General features: G+C 38.2%; 1 protein-coding gene across 3 annotated transcripts in view; it reads right to left on the reverse strand.

The window, feature by feature from the left end:
- Positions 1-7,959: 7,959 nt before the first annotated feature.
- GOLM2 (golgi membrane protein 2) overlaps positions 7,960-24,000 on the reverse strand; it is a 32,643-nt gene continuing 16,602 nt past the window's right edge. For 2 of the 3 annotated variants that reach the window (XM_077829125.1, XM_077829124.1), the window contains 2 exons: positions 14,629-14,796; positions 7,960-9,785 (listed from right to left, as the gene is read on the reverse strand). In XM_077829125.1, the coding sequence (XP_077685251.1) occupies positions 9,715-9,785; positions 14,629-14,796 (239 nt within the window). In that variant the 3' untranslated portion in view covers positions 7,960-9,714. The remainder of the gene's footprint in view (positions 9,786-14,628; positions 14,797-24,000) is intronic. The other variant, XM_077829126.1, reaches the window with a different exon arrangement.

Consider the following 24,000-nt stretch of genomic DNA (forward strand, 5'->3'; position numbering starts at 1 on the left):
TTTTTAGGTTTCTAGCTTAGTAGGAGACACATCGGGAAAGTGCCAGAAAAGGGGGCAACTAAATAAATATACTACTTTGATTTCTAACTTGCAGAGCTGAAATCCTTAGTATGTATCTCTGTTTCCATTTTCTTTTCTGGAAGGAAAAATAAATGAAAAGAGGGATTGAGGAGGAATATGGAAGCAAAGGCCTGAGCCAAAGTTCATAGCAATACCAAGAAAAGGTAACTTTTAATTCAAACTGTAGTATTTTCCCCCAACTTTTCAAATGTTCTTCCCTTCTCAAAGTAGGTGAAGCCAAACAAGATACAGAGAGGCTGCTTGGGCTGTGGTGGCCTCAGTATGTTAATATGAGGTGCTCAGATAGAGTTAGGGACATGATGTAAGACAGTGGCTCTCAACCTTTCCAAACTATTGTATCCCTTTCAGGAGGCTGATTTCTCTTGTGTACCCCAAGTTTCATCTCACTAAAAAACTACTTGCTTACAAAATCAGACATAAAAATACAGAAGTGTCCCAGTCCACTATTACTGAAAACTTGCTTACTTTCTCACTTTTACCATATAACTATAAAATAAATCAGTTGGAATAGAAATATTATACTTACATTTCAGTGTATAGTATATAGAGCAAGATAGACAAGTCATTGTATGAAATTTTAATTTGTACTGACTTGGGTAGTGCTTTTTATGTAGGCTGTTGTAAAACTAGGCAAATATCTAGATGAGTTGATGTACCCATTGGAAGACCTCTGTGTACCCCAGGGGTACATGTGCCCCTGGTTGAGAACCACTGATGTAAGAAAATAGAGTTCAAAGTTCTATGTCTCTTTCATTGAATCTGAACAGTGCAGTGTCTGCTTCCCCAAGTGCCAGAGCAAGATACATTAAAATTGGTTGAGGAAATTGAAGAAAGTTGTTGCTCAGTGGCTGGGGGAAGCCTTTATAAAAACTCTTCTCCTCCTTCCCTCATTACTGACATGGTTTTGCCTCCCTTTGTCTGTGAGGTGCACTGTTTGGGTACTCCCACTTCACCAGTTTCTCCTAGACTCTTGAAAGGCTGTAGTAGCCAGTTCATTTCTTTCATCAATAGTTGTTATTTCTATTATGATAGGACTCAGAGGCCCCAGCTTGGTCAGGGCCCCATTGTACTAGGTACTGCACAGATGACAACACTAGTCCCTGTCCCAGAAAGCTTACAATGTAAATTGGGCAAAACACAACAGTTGGGTATCGAATAAGTGGAGAGGGAGAGACAAGGGTGACAGTGATGACACAAGGTTATGTATATATATTAACTGTATAACATGGAAGCATACATTTTGGTAGTAAGGTAAGTGAATGCTTTGTTATAAAAATCACTCTCAAGCCACTTGTCTAGCTATTATCATTAGGCAAAAAGAAAAGGCGTACTTGTGGTACCTTAGAGCCTAATGAATTTATTTGAGCATAAACTTTCGTGAGCTATAGCTCACTTCATCGGATGCATGCAGTGGAAAATACAGTGGGGAGATTTATATACACAGAGAACATGAAACAATGAGTGTTACCATACACACTGTAACAAGAGTGATCAGGTAAGGTGAGCTATTACCAGCAGGAGAGTGCGAGCGGGGAGGGGGGGGGAACGAACCTTTTGTAGTGATAATCAAGGTGGGCCATTTCCAGCAGTTGACAAGAACGTGTGAGGAAGGGGGGTGGGTAGGAGGGAGGGGGTAAACAATTTGTTAGTCTTTAAGGTGCCACAAGTCCTCCTTTTCTTTTTGCGGATACAGACAAACACGGCTGCTCCTCTGAAACCTGTCATTAGGCAGTTTCCAATGGGCTTTGCCTCAGTAAACCATTCCTTTATAGTACTGACCACCTCACATGTTTAAAATCATGAGATTTTTAATAAATAAAGTTGGGATTCTTTTAATTTGTCTTTTTAAAGCTGTTAAGTTCCCATTTTCAAGTTTTTCTTCACAATTATAAAGACTAGAAACTTTTTTTAATGAAAGGTGAGAGTCTCACGTAACAATAATCCAGGAACAGGGGCTTTAAGAAAAACATTAAATATAACTAGACCTGCAATTTTGGCAACACTGCTTTTGTCACCTCCACAAAGTTAGTACAATTAGCTCCATGTGCAGCTATGCTTGCAGGTAAATTGGAAATTAAAGCTGTTGAAATATGCAGTGATCTAAACCTGTAATAGTGCTCCAGAGGTTGCAGTTTTCCTATTCATGTCTAGGTGATATTCAAAGTGTTCACATTGATGTTTACACCCTTGCATGGTTTGGTCCTTGCTACCAAAGGGACAACTTCTGCTGTGTATTACCACAACTACTGAGATGCACTCTCACCCACAGGCTCTAACTTTGAATTTCTGGGTGCAGCAGATGGGGCTTTTTCAGCATATAGCTCTTGTGGCTGGAACCTACTTCCCTCGTTGCTCTGACAGAGCCCACATTTGCTGAGGTTCAGCGAATGGGGTAAAACTAATCTGGTTACTCAGGCTTTTGTCTTAGGGAAGTGGTAGGTTATATATATTTTTATTTATTTATAGCAGGGTAGAGGCAGAGGTTTGGTTTGTTCAACATATTCATTTACACAGATGAATCTAGTATCAGTAAGAAGCACATTTAAAATATAGGCTAGGGAAAAAAACAACTTGGCTACTTCATGTTATTTTCCTTTATTGGCTCTACTGCGTGTGTGTCAAAAGAGAAGTAGTAGTATTCACAAGACCTTATTGAAAAAAGTTAGGAACTAAAAATTTTTAACTGAAAAATAGTAAACTATTGCACTACTTCACACTCTCTCCCTTTTATCTCCCCAAAGGGAAACTATTGAATTTAAGTCGATGGCAAATTACTTACTGGAAAGCCCAAACACATAGTCAGTTCTCACCTCAAGGCTTTTTACCTAATTTAAGGAGCTGTGTTTAAAACTCAAATACATTTTCAGTTAAAATTATTTCTAGAATGTTTTAGACAACCAATAGGAACATTTGTAAAATATTTTGAGGACTAGTGTAGCACTCTAGTGTAGAGCAGGTAGCCATTTTTGCCATGCCTCCATTTTCCTACTGTAGACAAGGCCAAGCAGTTAGTGATACAAGTTTTAGAGGAAGAATGTAGCATTTAGTGTAAGAGAATCTAATTTGAATTTATGTAAAGCTTTGAAAAAGGATGGCCAGTTGGTCCTATTTGCTGCTTTCTAGAGAGAGTACTTTGTTGTGGGCATTAAAACAAGAATTTGATGAGCTGAATACCATTCTAGCTGTGTGGGTATATGATGCGCACACAGATCAGGACTAGCTTGACTATTTTAATTTTCTTATTTACATCAACGTATAGAGAAAACCCTGGTGATGTCCTTTAAAGGTGCTTTGTTTTAATTTTTCTTTTAAAACTAATACTACAGACTGTGGGAATCAATTTAATTTTGAAGTCTAGGTGGTGTTTTTAGGCAAGCAGGTGTTCAAGAAGCAGTGTCTCTGAAATCTGTCACCGTTTTGTATGCTGCCATTTCCATGGAAACTGATACTGACTTAGCAAGAATGGTTTGGGTATTTCTAAACTACCCATTTTTAAAAAACTGGATAGGTTAAAGTCACTTATGTTTTTGTTGACCGTGTGTCAGTTTTAATTGTAGCAGGGGATGGAACATAGCTAAATTTCAAAGGCTCTGTTCTATAGTTGCTCCTAGGAAAGCAGTCAGCTCAAATGGTTCTGCAGTAGCAAAATCCTGTGATTAAATTAATTTTTTAAAAATATTTTTAAAAAATTGATCCACTTACTTAAAAAAAACTTTTTAAAAAACCCTTGCACCAGTCTCCTCCTTTCATCTACTTGAAGGAAGATAAGATCTCGCAATGCACTCACATCTCACTCCCCATAAAAGTCAGATTAAATATTTTTATCTATTGAAATGAGTAAGAAGTACAAGCGTTCAGCAATTTGTCAAATTTACAAAATTAATCTTCCAATAGTGAGTTAGGGAGCCCTAGACCTTTAAGACTTCTTGAGAGTTTGAACCTTATCTTAGTACCATCTAAAACAATGGTTCTCAACTAGGGGTCCAGGGCCCCCGAGCAGGTTTCAGGGGGTCCACCAAGCATGGCCGGCATTAGGCTTGCTTGGGCCCAGGGCAGAAAGCCGAAGTCCCACCGCACAGTTATGTAGCCCTGGTTGCCAAAGTCCCACCACACAGGGCTGAAGTCAAAGCCTGAGCAACTGAGCTTTGCAGCGCTCCCTGTGGCATGGAGCCCCAGACAATTGCCCGGCTCTCTACCCACTAACACCGGCCCTGGCTTTTATATGCAGACAAACAGCTGTTGTGGCCCAGCGGGGTCATGGAATTTTCACAGCATGTTGTGAGGGTGTCAGAGAGAAAAAGGTTGAGAACCTCTTGACTAAAAAAACAGATTAATCATATATCTGCATTGTCATTCTCTCCTCATGCTGGAGCGAGTGGTTTGAAGATTCTATGATTAGAAGTGAATCTCCTCTATGAATACCTCTTTTACAGGCAAGAGTGTTACTTATAGAACTCATTGGTGCCACAATATAGTTAGCTTAAGCATTAGGATTGAACTAGGCATGCTTATAGCCACTCAGGATATTGTCCAAAGTATAAATTCTATATTTGAGATGGGACTGAGCACATAGAATTGTAGGACTGGAAGGGACCTTGAGAGGTCATCTAGTCCAGTCCCCTGCACTCAAGGCAGGACTAAGTATTCTCTAGCCCATCCCTGACAGGGGTTTGTCCAACCTGCTCTTAAAAATCCCCAACGATGGAGATTCCACAACCTCCCTAAGCAATTTATTTGAGTGCTTAACTACTCTGACAGTTAGGAAGTTTTTCCTAACTGCCCTTACTGCAATTTGAGCCCATTGCTTCTTGTCCTATCCTCAGAGGTTAAAAAGAAATTTTTTTCTCCCTTCAACAACCTTTTATGTATTTGAAAACTGTTGTTGTGTCCCCTCTCCACTTTCTCTTCTCCAGGCTAAGCAAACCCAGTTTTTTTCAATCTTCCCTCAGATGTCATGTTTTCTAGACCTTTTTTGTTGTTCTACTCTGGAAGTTACTGGAGAATGAAGGTGCCGCTGATTGTAGCTTACAGCTTTAGTTTTGTTCTCCTGTTTTCTAGTTTAAGTAGTGGCTGGAGTGATGTCTTTTTTGGCATGAATAGATCATCATATAGCCTCTAAAGAAAAACTGACAGTTTCCCATAACAATGCAGAGTTTTTTTCACTGAAGTGGGATTGGTTTGACAGTATAATTTACATTAGGAACAACATTCTTTAAACGTTAGCTCACTAAAGAATGAAGGGTAAAGTGCTCAGTGACCTAAATTAGGTTCCATAAATTGATACCCTGCGACCACCAAAAGATGTTTCTATTGGTTATAATTAAATATTTTCCAAAACTATGGAGAAAATGAGATTGCTACCTCTGTACTTGCTTTGCTATAAAGGGATAGTCAATCTCTCTCCACAGTAGTCAAATATAGCTGGAACCTTCCTCAGAGCACCCCTGCTAAAAGCCCTCAAGAAGTGGAATTCTCTCAGTAAGAGATCCAGACACCAATATCAGCATGCACTATGTTTTTCTGGACTCCTACTCCAGGAGGCAGGAGTAGACTCTGACATTTTTCATCGTCGTTCTATAGCTTTGATTAACTAGGAAATAAACTGTGGAAGCCATACCTATTACTTTTGTCCTTGGAATCTAAATTTAATTCTTAATATAGGGCCTTATTTCAAAGAAGAATTGAGTTACTCATAATGAGTTAATAGGTTATCCCTTCTAACTGTACCAACATGAAACTTCCTCTGTTTTCCTATTAAAACAGCATGAACAAGTGTGGACATTTATAGTTTCTTCTGCCTGTCTATATGATGTAAATTATTGGCCTGTATGCATACCTAGGAATGTGAATGTTAGGACTGGGCAATGCACAGTCTCACTGGTTATGATCTGACAAGTCATTTTGACTACTGTAGACAGACAGCCACTGGCACCTGAATGGTTTGGCCAATACTGAATCTGTCTGAAGATCACAAAAATGAAAACTATATGAAATAAGTTTGACAATGACTATCCCTGCATTACAATTAGGACGCTTTGTTTTTGGTTTTTGATTTTCCACAGGAATTTACTGGTGTTTATTACAACAAAACCAGCTGAAAATCAGTGCAAAAAGTTAGGAATTTTTCTGGATAAATATCAGGGTTTACTTTAGTGGACAGGATAGATTTTCATTTTCTTCCCATTTTCATGCATCAAATCTTCAAACCGTTATCTGCTAACAGCTTGAAATGTGTATGTGGGGGCCTGAGATTCATCAGTATGTTCAGATGGACATACACACATTGAACAAAGAGGCACAGAAGCTCTGATGTGTATCTTCTGGACCAATAGAGCCTTACTTCAACAGGCAGCTTTGCATATACACACAGACGAATGTAGCATCATAATAAATATCTCATGCAATGTACTGTATTTTCCTCATAAGTTTTTTTATATATTTGAATGATACAAAAGAGTAAAAATTGGAAAATGCATACTTCTTGTAAAACCCAGGAATTTTCCCCGTAAAAATCGGATTCAACTGAAAACAAAAGGGATTATAATTCACAGCAAGAATGGTATTAGATGGTGAGTACACCAACCATCCCATATGAACTGTATCCACTTTAGTGATTTTACTAGTGTCTAAAAATGGTAGATTGCATAATTTCCTCCATTTATAACAAATGTTGCCAGGCGACGGCAGCCACAGAGGATGTAAAATATTGAGACCTATTCTAGATGGGATATTTGTTCAGACAGAGCTACTAACCATATCAAGATGTGCCAGTGCATGGCAGAATATTGCACCCAATTTTGGTGCAAGACATTTTTTTAAATGAGACAAGGTGGGTGAAATCTTTTCTAGGACCAATTTTTTTTTTTTTTTTTTTAAGTAGACAAGCCATTGTTTCACAAAATAAATATTCAAAAGGGGCAGAGTCCCAAATGTAGGTAAGAAAGTTATGATTGTGGAGTTCCTGATGAAATGGTGTAAAAGAGAGAGACCATCACACAAATCAGACCTAGAGAGGACTGAACAGTTAAATCTGAAAAACAAACACTTGAGTTACATAGTGACAGATTTATGTAATAGGTATATGCAGTGTTGTCAAGTTGGTGTTTCATTAAAGAAGGAAAGAATCATATCAATAAAGTTACTCTAAGCCAGTGGTTCTCAACCTATTTACCATTGTAGACCACATCCAATACTACCTGTGTGGCCCTGAGGATGTCACATAGGCCGCAGCTGTGCTGACTGGGCTGAAGATTGAGACCCACTGCTCAAAAGGGTTTGTTTTTTTGCACTTGGGTGGTGGCAGCATCTACCCATCCATGGTCAGAGAGAAGCTGTGACCTTGGGAGTTTAATACCAGCCTGGAGTAGATGGCATTAATTTTTAAAATCCTTGCAGGCCCCACCGTCTGCACTCAAAGTGTCAGAGTGGGGAATCAGCCTTGACACACCTACTTTACTGTTTCCACAGGACATTAAAATATTTAGTGTCCACATTTCATTCTGGCATTTGGTATTAAGGGAAAATTATAACTTTCTTAAACCAACCTAGAAGGGGAGCTAGGTTCTGCAGTGGCCTAGCCTTTCTGCATATGAAAATCTAGGTTAATATCCTGTATTTAGTATCACAAGTGAAAGCATATCTTGAAGTGAATGGTCTCATCCAAAATAACTATTCTGGTTGGCATATAAACAGCAGCTTTCACAGCATTTGCTTACGCATGGCTAGTATTCAGCAATCCATCACTTTTATGAAGACATTAATCCAGTACAAAAATAAACAAAACCCAACACCACACACAAGAAGTCGAGGTGAAAAGAATTAACTTCAGATACATATGATTTGTCTAAAATAGCCCACAAAGCCAATAATGAGACAGTGAAAACTTAGCTTAATTTATTAGAACCCAATAAATGGTTTCAGTAACTGAATCTTGAACACCTCATTCAGGACAAAAGTTACATTTTGAAAGCATCTTAAGTAAAATCTTGCAGTGTACAAAGTACAGTGTTATCTACTGAAGACTGCAAATTTAGAATTTTAAGATTTGTATCGTAATGGGGTATTGTTATGGCATCTCACTGAGCAGGTTCAGCTTTTTATTTTCATGTTGAAAATATACTCACATCATGCAATATTTTTAAAGTGTGTAATGAATAGTCCTGGCTTAAGTCAACAAAGCTCAAGTCTTCCAAAAAAAAAAAAAAAGGTCAGCTGCTTAAGCAGAATCTTCTCAAAGCTTTGTTTTCAGGAAGTTATTGTATAACTACGAATTGTTACTGAAGTAAAAAAACCTGATGACCTTTTACTATTTACTCAAAATTTATTCAAAATGTTCACTTAATCACCACAATGAACCTTAAATGTAATACGATGCTATTTTAAATTTGAACCTGAGTACAGAGATAGCAAAGTACAATCACCCCGTCATAGGCCCCATAAATTCTATTCCCAGTAGCCCTTTTTGAGAGGCAGGTAGCGTTAACCTTAAATTTGAACTTACTGTAAATAAACAAAACCATTTCTGTGGAATTCAGAAAGTATTTCAACCCAGAATACAAACAAGTACAAACTCTTCTGAAATAGAAAAGCAACAGTGCAGATGTCAAATGTTTGAAGAGATCTGTATCACAGTATTAAACTTTAAATTAAAAATGACAGACTTGAGCTGTTCATGAAATTAAGAGGGTTCATATGATTATATCTTGTGATTGCAAAGACTGCACATACTTTCCTTTAGTTTTCTCTAATGTGAGCTATTTATACAGAACTGTTGTAGACTACTTCTAATTTAAGAAACACTTGTACCCTTTAAAGGTGTTAGCAAATAAGTTTCCTACAGCTTTGTTAAGGGAAGTTTTAAAATACTGATTCAGTTTTTAGTTTGACTGGTGAAATCAGCTAGCCATACCTCTTCCATCATGGATGAAGTTACTAATACTCTAATATCACTGATTTCCAACTATGGATATAAACTTTGGTCACTGTGTGCTAGGATTAAATGGCTCTGATTTCTAGAAAGTTGCTGTAGAATGTTTCAGTCACCTATCTCTGTCCTTAATTTATTAAGGAAGGTGCAACCCATAAATATTTTTACACATTTTCATTCAGTTGTCTCAATTGAAAGCTTACCTGCAAAATACAAAATACAGCACCCATGGAAAACAAAGGGGTATTTTCATTCATACAGATGATATATTCCTGTATAAAAGAAGTCCTTCGGCTGTCCAATTGTTTCCACAGTATATTTCTTCCATATGTAAGATACAAACTGTACAAGTTCTCCAGTTTACAAGATTTCCTAATTTGCAGAAACAATTCAGACTAAATTGATAATATATTAGTTTGTTTTAAAAGCAAAGATTACAGGTAAGGTACAGTCTTTAAATTTAATTGGCTCACTATAACAGAACAGAAATGTCATTTTGATAATACAATTTGCAATAGTACAACTATGTACATATATACACACAGCATTTTGTGTCTCCTTCCATTACTTAACTAACATTAAGTAAATTTATTTTAAGTAATCCTATTGTTTCTTTATTACCATCTTAAGGATTACTGAAACAAAAATGGTTCAGTTTTGCAGTGCTTCAGTTCTGTTGCAAATTCTCTTAGATTTTAATTCAGGCTTTAAAGCACATCATTGAAGCGTGACTTTCTATAGTCTCCAAGGTCCATTTGAAGTTCTTTCTCTTCATCATCTGCAATTGAAATATTCAGATCCAAATTAATATACAACTAAATGATCACTACTGAAACTCATTTAAAAATAGCTTTCCAGAACACATCAGGTTACAGATATATGTGGATACTGACATGGGTGCACACCATATTAAACCTGCCTGTTCACAAGAATAGACTAGACATGCCAGAGATGCCATGATGGCTATATCTAATTACAAACCCAGTGGTCTTCATTTTTTGGGTTGCCTCTGCTGAAGAAGTGGGATTTTGATGGTGCTAGATACCCTTATTTTGGAGTGCTGAGTTTCAGAGATTTGATTGATTTTAAGACATTCTAGGACTGGTTATATTTATCAGTTGAGAATGTCCCTTTTAAATGTGCCAGACAATCCTATTAAATCCAAATCCTTTCCAGAAGAATGAGACTTTGTGCCTTCTCCATTTTCCCCCACCTTCACAGACAGTGCATTACAAGAAAAAAACACCACACAACAAAACTGTGTACCTCATGCAGAAAAGTTACACTCTTGCCTCTAGCTCCCACTGCCAAAAAAGCTGTATATGGTCTGATAATGAACCAAGCTATACATTTCTTCTCTCTCTTCCTCATGAGCATAAAAAGGAGGAACACTCCAAAAATCTTTGGCACAGTCAATTGTGAAGCAGTGGAATCCATGCCCAGTATTTCAAATTGTACTTTTAATCAGTGTTTTTGAAGTCTGCTATATTAAAGTTCACATTTGTGCTTCTAAGACACCATAGTACAGTGTCTTATGAAGTCTTTAAACAGCAAACTCTAAGCTTCAGTCTTATATTTTATATATTAGCTCTAATACGGTTTTATATTTTTCTTTCATCTTCAGGTCAATTCAATCTTTGTTGTGCGTTCATCTTCAATATCATCATACTGCCCATGATAAAATTCTCAGTTATCCCTTTCTGCTCAAAAGATGAATGCAGTTATCCAGAAAGGTTATCATCTGACTGATATCCACCATGTCATTTATGACATTTACCTGCTCAGGACTTGGGGAAAAAAATATTTTAAGCCAGACATTAGCCAGAGGTAGAGATGAAAGTTTTCTTTGGAGGGTGAGATCCAAGGGAAATGCCCAACCCCACTGCTAATTCCAGATGCTGCAAAGTGGTCGAATTTCTAATCAGATACCATGTGTGAACACCGCATAGAGGATTGTATCCTTCACATCAGCCTTTGATTGGTAGGCTTTTGATAGATTTGTAACTTCATCCTCAACCACGGGAAGGGAAGAGGAGTTCTCACTTTCACCAAACTTTCCAATACCTTAACAGCCTACCACAGCAATTGTCAAACTTTACTGTCCTGTTCTATTTCTTCTTTCCAACCTAACATGGGGCTCTGGCCTTTTCCTTCCTGCTTTCAAACCAAGAAAGCTGAAGTTCCAAATACAGCAATGGCAAATTCTGAAAGATATTTCAAAGCTTAGAGCTCCCCTTCTCCAAATTTGTTGCATCCCTCCCATTCCTAGAAGTAACATGGGCAAGTTTCACTGCTGGAAGAGGTTTAATTAGATCTTTCCTCAAAATGTGTCTTATTCAGAAAGTTCACACTGAAATCTTCCTTCCTAAAGTACTTTGCATTTGTAAGCTGGAAAGTTTCAGTTTTTTAATGGTAGTATCCTTCTAACAATTCTGGAAGGAGTCTTACCGTTCTATTACATACTGCAATAGTCCAAGTCTCAAATTTAACCTCTGTGAAATGCGCATTACAATGAAACCAGGCTGCCATTGGCTCAGGGGTATTTCAGTTGAGCCAAAGACTCATAATACAGGTGTCAAGAATTATTAAACAATTAAAGCCACTCAAGAAGACTGCATCCCCTGGGTGATGTCTCTTATATGAATGTGAAATTTTCAAACACTGATATTGCTATTAAATACAACCTGGAATATAAACATTTTGTGATAAAAACAAGAGCTGCTTAACTTGATTTGTTTGTACCTACAATACTTTCTGCTTTGCCTTTAAAGCCACAGAATATTTTCCAAAAACATTTCGGTTTCACTTTAGCCAAAGACCATTGAGATTTTTCCCTTTCACTCATTACAACAATGAAGCCATGTCACCAAAAAGCGCGTTGACTAAACACATTTTTAATGCTTCCCCTGAGCAAAGTATTGTTGGCTTTTCCCTGCCATTGATCTGTACACCAAAATCAGGCAAATAACCAGCACACAGAAAAACAGAGCAAATACCCAGCTGTCATTCCTTTTCCCTTCAGTTCCAAGCCACTTCTTTCATCTTGAACCTGCAGAGATCATATCTGCTACTCTTCTTTTCAGGCAGATGCTCACAAGTTAACACACTGACCTTTACTGACAAAAATTAAGCCCACTGTCACTTTTGATGTATACAGTATGAGTTCCAAAAATCTAAGTTTCCTATCTGCTAGTCCAAAATAAAGCCGCAGAACCCAGATTACTGAATTGTCAGGCATCGTATCTGTAAACGTCCAAGACTTTTACAAAGCAATTTCTCTTTGCCACCAGCTGATCCAAATCGATATTAAGTACAAACAAGTTAAAGCAATTTACAACCCAAGGCTTATTTGAATAAATACAATTTAACCACAGCTCTCTGTGCCTCTAACTTTTCAATTTCCCACCAACATACCTTATAGAATCGTGCTGTAAGAACTGGTGTACAGAATAGTATACTAAAATATGCTGTTTATAATGGCATGCAACACGAATTATGTGTACTCAATCTCATCACTTGCTCTGCAGAATACAAACCACTACGACACTGGGTTAGTATTGAAAGGTCAGTCAAAACTGAATCCAACCTAAGAACTCACACACTGATCTAGTCAGTTGAGCAAGAGCTGCATACTGCAGGGGGAACAATCCTGCACTGGTCCATAGCATTGGACTAGATGACCTAATCAGTTTTTCCCCCATCTCTAATTTATGATTCATAGAGCACAGCAGTAAAGAGAGAGAGAGAGGGGACCGTACTGAGTAGAATACAGAAAACTAGCACTTTGAGGAGATTTAAGAGTGGTCATAGTATTGTAGGGACTAAAATGAAAAGCTAGGCAATATGGCCAAGGTTTTAAAAAACTGGAGTCATATTTAGTCATCAGCCTGAGCTGTCAAAAGAGATGAGCATCCAACAAGTACCTACTGAGGGAGCTGTTGGATGCTCATCTCTTTTCAAAAACCAGACTGAAGCCTAACTTTAAGCTCCTATTTTTGAAAATCTGAATGCATGGTTTAGACAGTTACACATGAGTGTCTAGATAGAACTCTTTCCTTAACTTTACAAGATGTATGGTTAAGAGCAGAAATCCCATACTTCTATAAGTCAATGGCAATAAAATAAACAGGCTATGTATTCTACTTGGTCAGATCTCCAAATCGAAGATACAAAGTGGGTTTTACAGACAGAACTGAAGACATAGCAGCCCTATTCAGATGAAACTGAAGACAGTAATCCAGAGCATTTAGAAATGCACCTGTCACCGCTGATCAAAACCGCAAGAACAGGAGCCTCATGCTGGAAGAGCAGCAGTAGGCTTTGTTTGTCAGTAAGTTAATTCATTGCTCCAAGTTCTGATCTGTACTTACGTACTCCTTCACCTGTTCATTAGCTTCCCCACGCCAACACAGCCACAGCATGATGCATATTTAAGTGCACAGCTACAGGAGTCGGTTGGTTCTAACCATATTTAGGGTCTCTATTAACTATGCTTAGAAGAAAGTCTTTCAAATTTATTTCCTGCTGTACAAACCCTGTTATCTGGGAACTTTTCAGGAAAAGAATATGCGGTTACAATAAGATGATCAAGAACAGGCACCTATAAAACTTCAAAATATTTCGTCTTATGCAATTTTCTTTTAGCTGGAGATATATTTAGTACCTGAAACAATTTCTCCATAAAATTGTGCAAACTTTTCACAAACTACTACTACACTACCATACAACATTAATAGTGTAATTGGAAACATGCAATGAAGAGGTTTAGGTTGGATATTAGGAAAAACTTTTTCACTAGGAGGGTGGTGAAACACTGGAATGCGTTGCCTAGGGAGGTGGTGGAATCTCCTTCCTTAGAAGTTTTTAAGGTCAGGCTTGACAAAGCCCTGGCTGGGATGATTTAATTGGGGATTGGTCCTGCTTTTGAGCAGGGGGTTGGACTAGATGACCTCCTGAGGTCCCTTCCAACCCTGATATTCTATGATTCTATGAAGAGTCAATACACTGAAGTGCCCGCAGAACAAAAGATGGAGGCATGCACATATAAGTGGATATTAGACTATCACTGAGTTAACTAGTTTTGAAGTTAATAGGGTAAATTGAATGTCTGTTGAATCTGTGTATTAAGCACAAAAACGTTTAGTTTAGTTTTTAGCTACTAAGTGCTGATAATTTTATGATCAGCAAACATGTAACACCCTAAGATAGTTGTGAATACTACAGATATAAGTAGTAGTCTCAAAATACATGTTAATATGCCTTTGAAATTGTTTTAATAAATGCAGAAGCATGTATGTTCAAAATAACTAGCTATGAGACTTCCTGATTATTGAAGGCAAATAAAACTGTTCCTGAAATTTCAGTCATGCTAACTTCACTAGCATAATAAAGCAGATTCTTTCAAAGATTTATACAATGTTAAAATATACTGTATTGAAAACCGTTATAAGGTTGGTTTTGAAACAGTAAGTATAAACATAAGTGAAAGACTGCCTGAAGAACATTTCTTTTATGCTAAGGCAGTTTTGATTAGCTAGTAATATTGAAGCTGTACACAAATTCAACAAGTAAACTCAGTGTAGATTTTTCTTTAGTGGGATGGAGACAAGGCCCAAGCTCACCTTGGACGTCTTCTTCTCCACCATCACCATCCTCTTCCTCATTGTAGGCAAGTTCAGCCTGCTTGTCTGCCTCATACTCACCCACGTTACCATCATCCCCATTATAATCCGCCAATTTAGAGCCATGCTGCGGATCAACAGGGGATTCATTCTCATCAAAGAATCGGCCTGTGAAGTAGGCAAAGGATTAAGTCAGAAGCAAAGAGGAAAGGAAAGAAAAGAAAGGATTCTAACAAAGCAGATCATAGGTTAGATTCTTCAGTCCTCGTAGCCATGTCAGTTGTGAAAAACTAATACTGTTTTATGAAAACATCTCCATGCAAAAAGATTTACTTGATTATTTAAAAGGAGTTTGGAGAATTCTGCTGGTCAGTGGCACATGCCAGCTAGCTCTTACAGCATTTGGTTACTATGGGCTTCACAATTTGGAGAAAAAAAAGTGTTTCAATAGAAGGCTCCATATAGGAAGACCCAGAAATACCATTCACTTTTCCTCGAATGCCAGGATTTATCCATGACAATGAAGAATTCTGAAGTTAGATTTGCCTGACTTTTACCATCACATTGGCAAAAATTCAAAAAATCTTCTCCTTAGAAAGCACATTGGTGGTTTTCTGCTCACAGTGGTGAAGTATAAATACTGCAAAAGGAATTCAGCTAGTCTTTTGAGTGCACCATGCTGTCTGTGGGTCCAATCCAACAAAGATCTGTGTGGAGTCTTGAATATTTTTGTTGAACTATGTAGTTACTATGTCTTTATACTAACTTTCTTGTTATGATTTAAAGGTTTCAAAAATATAGTAAATATCTTAAGCTTTTAAACGGGTATGAGGAATAGTTCCATAATGAAATAAAGTACTACACAAATGTGAATTAGTTGGAACTACAAAACGGATACACAAACTAAAAATATATGAGGAAAGATGAATGGTTTAATGTCAAATTGAGAACAGGTGTTCAGTTGAGTATCCAGGGGGGTCCGAGTCCACTACAATTCAATAAATTTGTCAACTACTTGGAGGAGGGAGTGCAATATGCTAATCAAATTCGCAGATATGAACCTGGAAGGATTGCAACTGGAAACTAGATTAAAATGCAATACAATCTTTATATATTGGAGATGAGCAGAAAATTGAGATTTGATTATATCACAATCATGACAGATGAAAAGTCACATATGTAAAAAGCAATTAAATGCAGAAAAACTGAATGGGAGAATGCCACTTCAACATTAGTATCAGAGAAAAGTGTGCGTGCAGTGGATGATCTGACAGAGTGGCATTGTTTTAGGAAAAGCTAATGCTTCATTGTGTACAGTAACATGTGATTAACAGAGATTGGCAAATACTGAGTAAGGTTTTCCACAAATATTTGCTTGAATTTTTAAGTGAGTTCTCTTCAGCTATGTTTGTACATCTTTTTTATTACACTAATATTCACAGAAAGCAAATCTGAGTTTAACTGGCACAAGTGTCCACAGAAAGTTTCTAAGTCTTATACAAGGAAATTGGAAGGTTACATGCACAGGTATGTACTACATGCATTTATTTAAAAAAACAAAAAACCCACAGGGAACAGAAACAATACCATGTTTCTTATTTGAGCAATCACAGGTAGTGCACATGTCTATTGAGCGGTACCGACCTATTCTCAGAACTTCTCAAAATTAATCCATATATAAGACGACTCACAAAAATAGTTTCATATAACAGGTTAGAAGAAATTATGACCAGCTCACAAGCAAAAAAGTCATTTAGATACGAGTGTGAAATGCTGAATGTATCGAAAAGATGTTAGAGACTACTGCTTTAATTAGCACTAAGTTAATTACTGCATGTATTCTTGGTACTGCATTTTAAACAAATAAAGGTCAGAACTCAGGAGAGAAGTACATGTGTTAAGTTTTCAAATATGAAGATAATAGATCAACTTTAGTCAGCCAAAATTAGCATAACCTACAGTCAGATAATTCAGGTTAAAAACTGAGGCACACAGGTAGGAAACAGAACATAGCTGCTAAAGAGTTGTGGCAGATATTGAAGGCTAGAATGGATAAATATTTATCGAGTTTATTTAAGAATAATTAAACCCACTGTGCCACAATGAAGCAATATATCTGAGGACAAACAGGAGTTTCTATCAACCCAAGCGATTCTGTGGTACTGACTTGTAGCCATCATGTGCCAGAAACATCAGAAAATTGTATTTTTGAATAAAAATTTCCCTCTAAAAAGAGAATCTATGGCCAACAGATGGCACAGTGCCAACTGATATAACAAGACTATAGGTTCTGCATTTTTTCATTGTTCGATTGTTTTCTAGCTTTGCAGAGTCATTGTTTAAGTGTGTATTTGGGACATTACTGTAAGATTTCTTACTATCTGAGGCTTTATTCTGTAGCATATAGCACGTAGATAGACTGGTATGCCATCTACTTACATGTTACAGGACTAGGAAGGGCCCCAAGTGGTTCAGATATTCAGTCCATCAACAGAATGGGTTTTGTGAACAGCCAGAAGACACGATGAGGTGGACAAGTGCCACTTGATAAAAAAGTTAAAAGGGAGTTCCATACCCTTGTTTCAAAGGAATGCCAAGCCCTTCAGAATTTCTAAAAGGATAAAACTATATGGAACACATGTAAGGACACAAAATGATCTTTTAATACACTCAACTCGCCTCCAATGTTATTTTATTTACATATGCCCAGCTTTAGTAGAAGACTAAACAGAATAGTCTATATTTGTTTATTTTTAAACAGCCTATTAGGTTGGTTTAGTTGAAATTAGTTATAAATACTATCAAATAAAGAGATTCATATGCACAGATGAACCTTAATTTGCTATTAAGAACATACTCACTTTGGGGAAATTTTTTGTTGGAGATTCAAACAACTTCCATGGCTATAGTTCCATTAAATTTTCCTGATTTCAAATATTCGTATAATACAGTATTTTGTCCATTGATACGTGAATAGAAATAGTTTAATCTCAATTGCATGACACTCTGCTTAAATGTTTAAAAAAAAATCAAATTTCAGTATCAGTATATAAGACACATGAAAAACATCAATCATTTTGAGAATTTGTTAAAAGTTAAGCCTCAATGTAAAACATGAAAGCAGGAGATGAAGTGTTTGGACCAATTTCTAGTGTTCAAAAAAATAAAAAAAAAATAAAATAAAGCAGACCAAGTGTGATTCAACAGGACAGTAAAATTGGCAATGAAAACCATTCAAGTCCTTAAAAAGATCAAAAAAATGAATTTCACTGATATTGCACACCAAGTTTCTCAACTTAAAAATAAGGGCATATAATTTCCGATCAATGTCAAGGAAATCTGTAGTATATTTAAAAATATTCAATTTACAGAGATTGAGCTTGGCATGAGAGTTACTTTTCTTTTTAGTTAACATACCCAGGTGTTCCTACAAGTTGTGACAAGATTATTATTTATTTGTATTATGGAAGCACAGAGGGTTATTATTTATTTGTATTATGGAAGTACAAATGAGATCAGAGCTCTGCTGTGCTAGCTGTTATATGCACACCCGAGGTATGAGACACACTCCTTGTTCCAAAGGGTCTAACAATCTAAACAAAGGATAATCTAAACCAAGCAGTGTACCATATCACTGTACTACAAGAGAAAAAGAAAAATATAGATTTTGATACTATGGTAAAAAGGTGCTATAGAAAATTCCAAAAGATATTACAAAAATAAGGGACCACTGCACCCAACAAGAAAACAAAAGCTTTCAGTAAACTGGTCATGTAGGTTAGGTGTTGAGTTTTTCCCACTTAAAGCTTGTAGTGAGAATTCTGTTAATTTACAAAACAGATTTCCTGGAGATTTCACTTTTACTTAAACTCTCACTCTTTACCATGTGCCCTGCAAAAGCTTGATATTTTGTTATATTAATATTTGTAAAGTGCTATGGACTCTCAGAAGCACCAAGAGCTAAATTATTATATTTATATGATCCATCATCTGCCCTTTTTCTTGAATGAGCTGATTGCAGCTAGGTATGGAAACAAGCTAAGTAACCGCTCTTACAAAACCATTACAGTTTAGGAAACTGTCCACAAGTATTCCACTTCTGGTGTGCATGCCTCCCCTCCCACCATGCATACAAAGTTGGATTCTTCTGAACAGCACCGTCCCCCGGGGTCTCACCTGAGCCTTGTCACCAAAGGCATAAGGGTTGAAGGCTGGTTGTGGCTGTCCATCTCCTTACTACCAAAGACAAGCTGGAACCCATGCTGAGCACTGTGCAGTTTCCTTCTCTATCAAGTTTTTAAGTCAGTATTGTAGTTATAATTCTTAGGTAGATTAGTAAAAATTTTAAACTCATTGGCAAAAAAAAAAATTTAGATGAGAGATGCTCCAGTACAGTACCACCTGGACATGGTGAAATCAAAATCCCCAGGATCCTGTCCCTCTTGCAAAGTCACTATTCATATTAATAATGGACACCTAAAGTGCCTCTTCTGCCTCACTGAAGCACACATATTGCTCAAGTGCTCAATGTCATGCTTTTTCAGACACACACAAACACACAGAGGGAATCCCACCTAAAACTTTTCCTCATGGAAAGGTCCCTGAGGGTATCCTCCAAGCCAGAGTAGACAGTGTCAGTTAGTGCTCCTGCAAGCCCTGGGTCCAGTCCTCATCAAGCAAGTTCCATACATCCATCACAGAATCAGCAAAAACCTCCAAACTCTCCTCGCTGCAGAGTTCTGAGGAGAGAGGGGGAAAGAACACTGCTCTCAAAGGGATAGGAGAGACAGATCTCCCTCATCAGCACCCAGTAGAGTAGGAGACAGTTTGAGACCCGTTGTGCCACTGACACCTCAACACCAGCAGGTTTCCAGATGGCCTCTGCACTGTTTCATCAGCTGGTACATGCCTTGACTAGTACCAAAGCACCGGCACTGAGACATCTGGCAACAAACCACCTACCATGTTACCTGCTAATGCGTGAGATGCACATCCAGAGCAGATCTTTTTGGTACCAGGAGACTTAACAGTAACCAGCCTCCCAGAATTGCCATTGCTGGCCACTAATAAACTCCTAGCTCTGGGGGCATCTGGGTCAACCACCTCAGTTTGTACACAAGATATTTAGGAACCATCTACACTGTCTGAGAGAATGGCTCCACTTCTGGAGGACATATACTCTTCCCTCCTCGACTTCAGCCAAGTAAAGTAGAGATGTCACCCACATACTTACCATGATCTCCTCATTTTGAGCCAAGCCATTCTGACATGGACAAAATTCCACAGGACAACAGGAGGTGAAGGGGAGGGAGGGAGCTCATCCCTGGGCCCTCTTGGGGAATCCTCTCTGGCCAACAGTACCACATCCCAAACAGATACAATCATAGCCATTCTGGGGCCGTTGGGAGACGCAACAGCAGAAAGTTTCATCAACTGTTTCTGTCTCCAAAACCAGGTCCTCCCTCACATCTTAGACCACATCAAGAAGGGCGACTGGTGCACCATACTTCCCAATATCTGGACCAGGATTTAGACCAAAAATTTCTTCAAGAGACAGATGTCCAGCCTATCCCAATGGCAATACAGTATCACCTAATGAAGCTGTCACTCCAACTGTTCCAACCCAGTCAGGTAATTACTGGATCTTCCAGGAGCACCTCCAATGAATGGCTGATACCTTGGAAATTCCAGTAGAAATAGCACAAGAGAAGTTGCACATACTTCTTGACATTCCATATTCAATTTCTAGAAGACTGTCAATGCCAAAATATCAAAGGTTTCTTGGAATAAACAAGGGATCTATGGCAGACCCAAAGGTCAGTAACACCCACGTCACAGAAGACAGATAGGCACTACCAAGTCCCATTGGAGGGGTATTAGTATTTCTATAATCACCCCATACCTGGATCCTTGGTAGTTGCAGCTGTCCCAAAGAGGTCTAAATAGAGACCACCCAAAGCTCTGGCTGTAAAGCCCATTCCTCAGCCAACTTACAGACACACCTATCAAACTCCCAAAAACTTCCGGCTAGATACAACTTCCTGAATTGGGCCAGAACATCATTTTATTGAGACACTCCCTCAGGAAAACAGGAAAGAACTTAAGACTCATCATTGAGGAGCAACTGGTAACTTGCACCTCCTTACAAGCATCCTTAGATGTCTCAGATGTCAATAAGCACCATAGCAACCCCAACTACTACATGCAAAGCATCTTGGTTGCAGTTGTCCAGTATTCTGAAGAAGGTCCAAATGACCACTAAGGAGCCATCGTTCAAGGATCATAACCTTCTCAGTACCATACCAATGAGGCCTTACGTATGCTAAAAGACTTATGAGCCACCTTGTGCTCTTTGGGGGCATACAGCCCCACCTCCAGGAGGAAGCAATACAGGCCAACAGATAACAGAGCCTCCAAGGAAGAGGGAGAGGTCCCAGAGGAGACAACCTTCTGACCCTTCCTCCACTCCCATCGGCAGGTTTGACAGCACAGACGACAACCACACAGAACCACAGGATCGATTTTCCTGCCCTCACCTAAAGTAGTCCTCGACTTTCACCTAAATAAGCGATCCACCTGCTAGTTTTCTTCCCCAAGCCTCATACCAGCCAGGGGTGGAAGCTAGATTACATACTTTTAAGACGTAATCAGGACTCTCTCTTACTGTTTGGATTGAACAAGAACATTCAGGAATTCACCTAGAGTGTTTCTGGCATTTGGTAGAGTGAAAGGATAGCCCATTTGTACCCAAAACCAGTTGTGACAAAGTTCCTCCTCTACCTTGGTGGCTCTTGCACTTATTGGCGGATTTGCTCGCCTTGGAGCTTCACGGCAGCCCTCAGTTTGGCCGTTTTCGTGAACCTGAAGTCCAGATCAACTCCTCCTGTGTCTGACCAGGAGTTGGGAGGTTTGGGGGGAACCCGGGCCCGCCCTCTACTCAGGGTTCCAGCCCAGGGCCCTGCAGAATGCAGCTGTCTAGACTGCCTCCTGGAACAGCTGTGTGACAGCTACAACTCCCTGGGCTACTTCCCCATGGCCTCCTCCCAACACCTTCTTTATTCTCACCATAGGACCTTCCTCCTGGTGTCTGATAATGCTTGTACTCCTCGGTCCTCCAACAGTACATGTTCTCACTCTCAGCTCCTCGTGCCTCTTGCTCCCAGCTCAAACACAGTGCACCACAAACTGAAGTGAGCTTTTTAAACCCAGGTGCCCTGATTAGCCTGCCTTAATTGATTCTAGCAGGTTCTTGATTGGCTGCAGGTGTTCTAATCAGCCTGTCTGTCTTAATTGTCTCCAGAAGGGTCCTGATTGTTCTGGAACCTTCCCTGTTACCTTATCCAGGGAAAAGGGACCTACTTAACCTGGGGCTAATATATCTGCCTTCTATTACTCTCCTGTAGCCATCTGGCCCGACCCTGTCACACTATCTAAATGGGTTCTGGACTGCATTAGAACATGTTTGAGGTAGAACATTGGGACCCACCTAAACAGATCAGAACCTACTCTCCCAGAGCTCAAGCAGCTTCTGCAGTTTCACTAAGGTGTTCCAATCTCAGATGTGTAGAACAGCTACCTGGAGTTCAGGTCACACCTTTACCCAGCACTAATCCTTGGTAGAGAGCTCCAGGTCTGATACGTTCTTTGGAAGAGCTATCATACAGTCATTTTTCAGTGACACTGAACACGAGTTCACTGCTTGCAAGTCACAAAAACTGGAATACATGTGGACAAATCAGTCAAAGAAAGAAAGAACAGGCTATAGGAAAAGTAGCTGTTCTTTGGAGACTTCTATAGCAACAGTGTTCCCTTCCAAAAGGCAAGGGAAACCAAAGAGTCAACACAAGAATTCCATTAACTAAATATTTCAGTATCTTTAGATATTTGTTCCTACTAGAATAATAGACTACAATGCACTATTGGAGAAAGTTTGTCCAGTTCACATTTTGTTAGGTATGCAAAATAATTACTCTGAATCAAAGTCAGTTCATTCATTTAATTGATTCTGCTTTACTTTAAAAAAAAAAAAAAAAAAAGAATTGTTATACCCTTCCTGCCTAAAAGCAGCCCAAGTGCTTCAGACTTACTATAGACAAGTTAGTTTTCACTGTTCTAAAGCTTCACATTCAGAAGTAGATTTAAGAATGTTTAATCAAAAAAACTTGTCTTTTGTTTCTTCCATGAATAACATGCACACCATTTGGATAATGTGCTTTTAAAAAGTCAACAGTAAACAAAAGTTAAGTTTCCAGAAGTCACTTATTTTTACAGATATATGCTTATAAAATGCTTTTCAATTGGAAAAAAACACAAGCAAGCAGAAGAGAGTTTTTGTGGTTTTGTTTTTTTTTTTTTATAAAGAGCACAAATCTGGGATTTTAAGAGGAAGTACAAAACCTATCCCAGTACATAGAACCACACTTCACAGGGAACTTTTCATCTGAAAAGTTTGAAGAGCTTTGTTTTGATGTAAGGGGAAAAAAAAACCTGGATGAAATATATAAAATCAATGTAAGTGCTCATGCCAGTGCAACCTTGAGCTTCTAACTCTACTAAATGTCAACAGATTTACAAGAAGAGACTTCCCAGGAAAATAAGACAAAATAAAATACAGTGCTAAAGTTATTGTAAATGGCCTTTTCTCACCCCAAAGGCATTGTAAACAAGTAATTCTTAAACAGATGAAATTAGGTCTTGAAAAATAACTGGGTTAAGATGTACTGAAGAGCAGAGTATCCTCAATGCTAACACGAAAAACTTGATGTTTCAAAGACTGAAAACTACCATTTAAAGATGAAATATAACAAAACATACTATGTGTGTAACACACAACATGCAGTCCACATGATAAATTACAGAGCCACGTGAAATTGTATTTGTGATGCACCTTTGTTTCACCTACACTCTGCCCACTAATCCATCCTTGGCAGGACAACAACTCATGCTGCACATTAAGTGCAACTTGCTTCTGTCAGAAGAAAAACAATTCTCCAACATGGACATAAGGCAACATAAGGGTTCTTCTGGATGATATGTTTGGAACAGAACAAGCTTCTCAACAATATGCAAAAAGCAACCAAACCAAGTCAATTTCCTCCCCCATTATAGTACCAAACTATTTCTTTGTTAAGAGCATTCAAGACATAGCCACTAAGAAGAAAAAGTTAAAACGGAGTTAAGTCATATTGATAGATACAAGCAGCTGTCTACCTGCAAAATACAAACTGATTTTAATATTTTGATTGAATGTCTTCATACTTAATTATTTAAAATGTAAATTTTGTTATAAATTTCTACATTTTTAATACCCATAAAGATAGTTTAATAATTAAAACTAATCTCTCTAATAGTAACATGCTATTGTCTTAAGAA

The sequence above is a fragment of the Eretmochelys imbricata genome, chromosome 10 (assembly GCF_965152235.1).
Source record: "Eretmochelys imbricata isolate rEreImb1 chromosome 10, rEreImb1.hap1, whole genome shotgun sequence".
In the NCBI taxonomy this organism is placed as follows: Eukaryota; Metazoa; Chordata; order Testudines; family Cheloniidae; genus Eretmochelys; species Eretmochelys imbricata.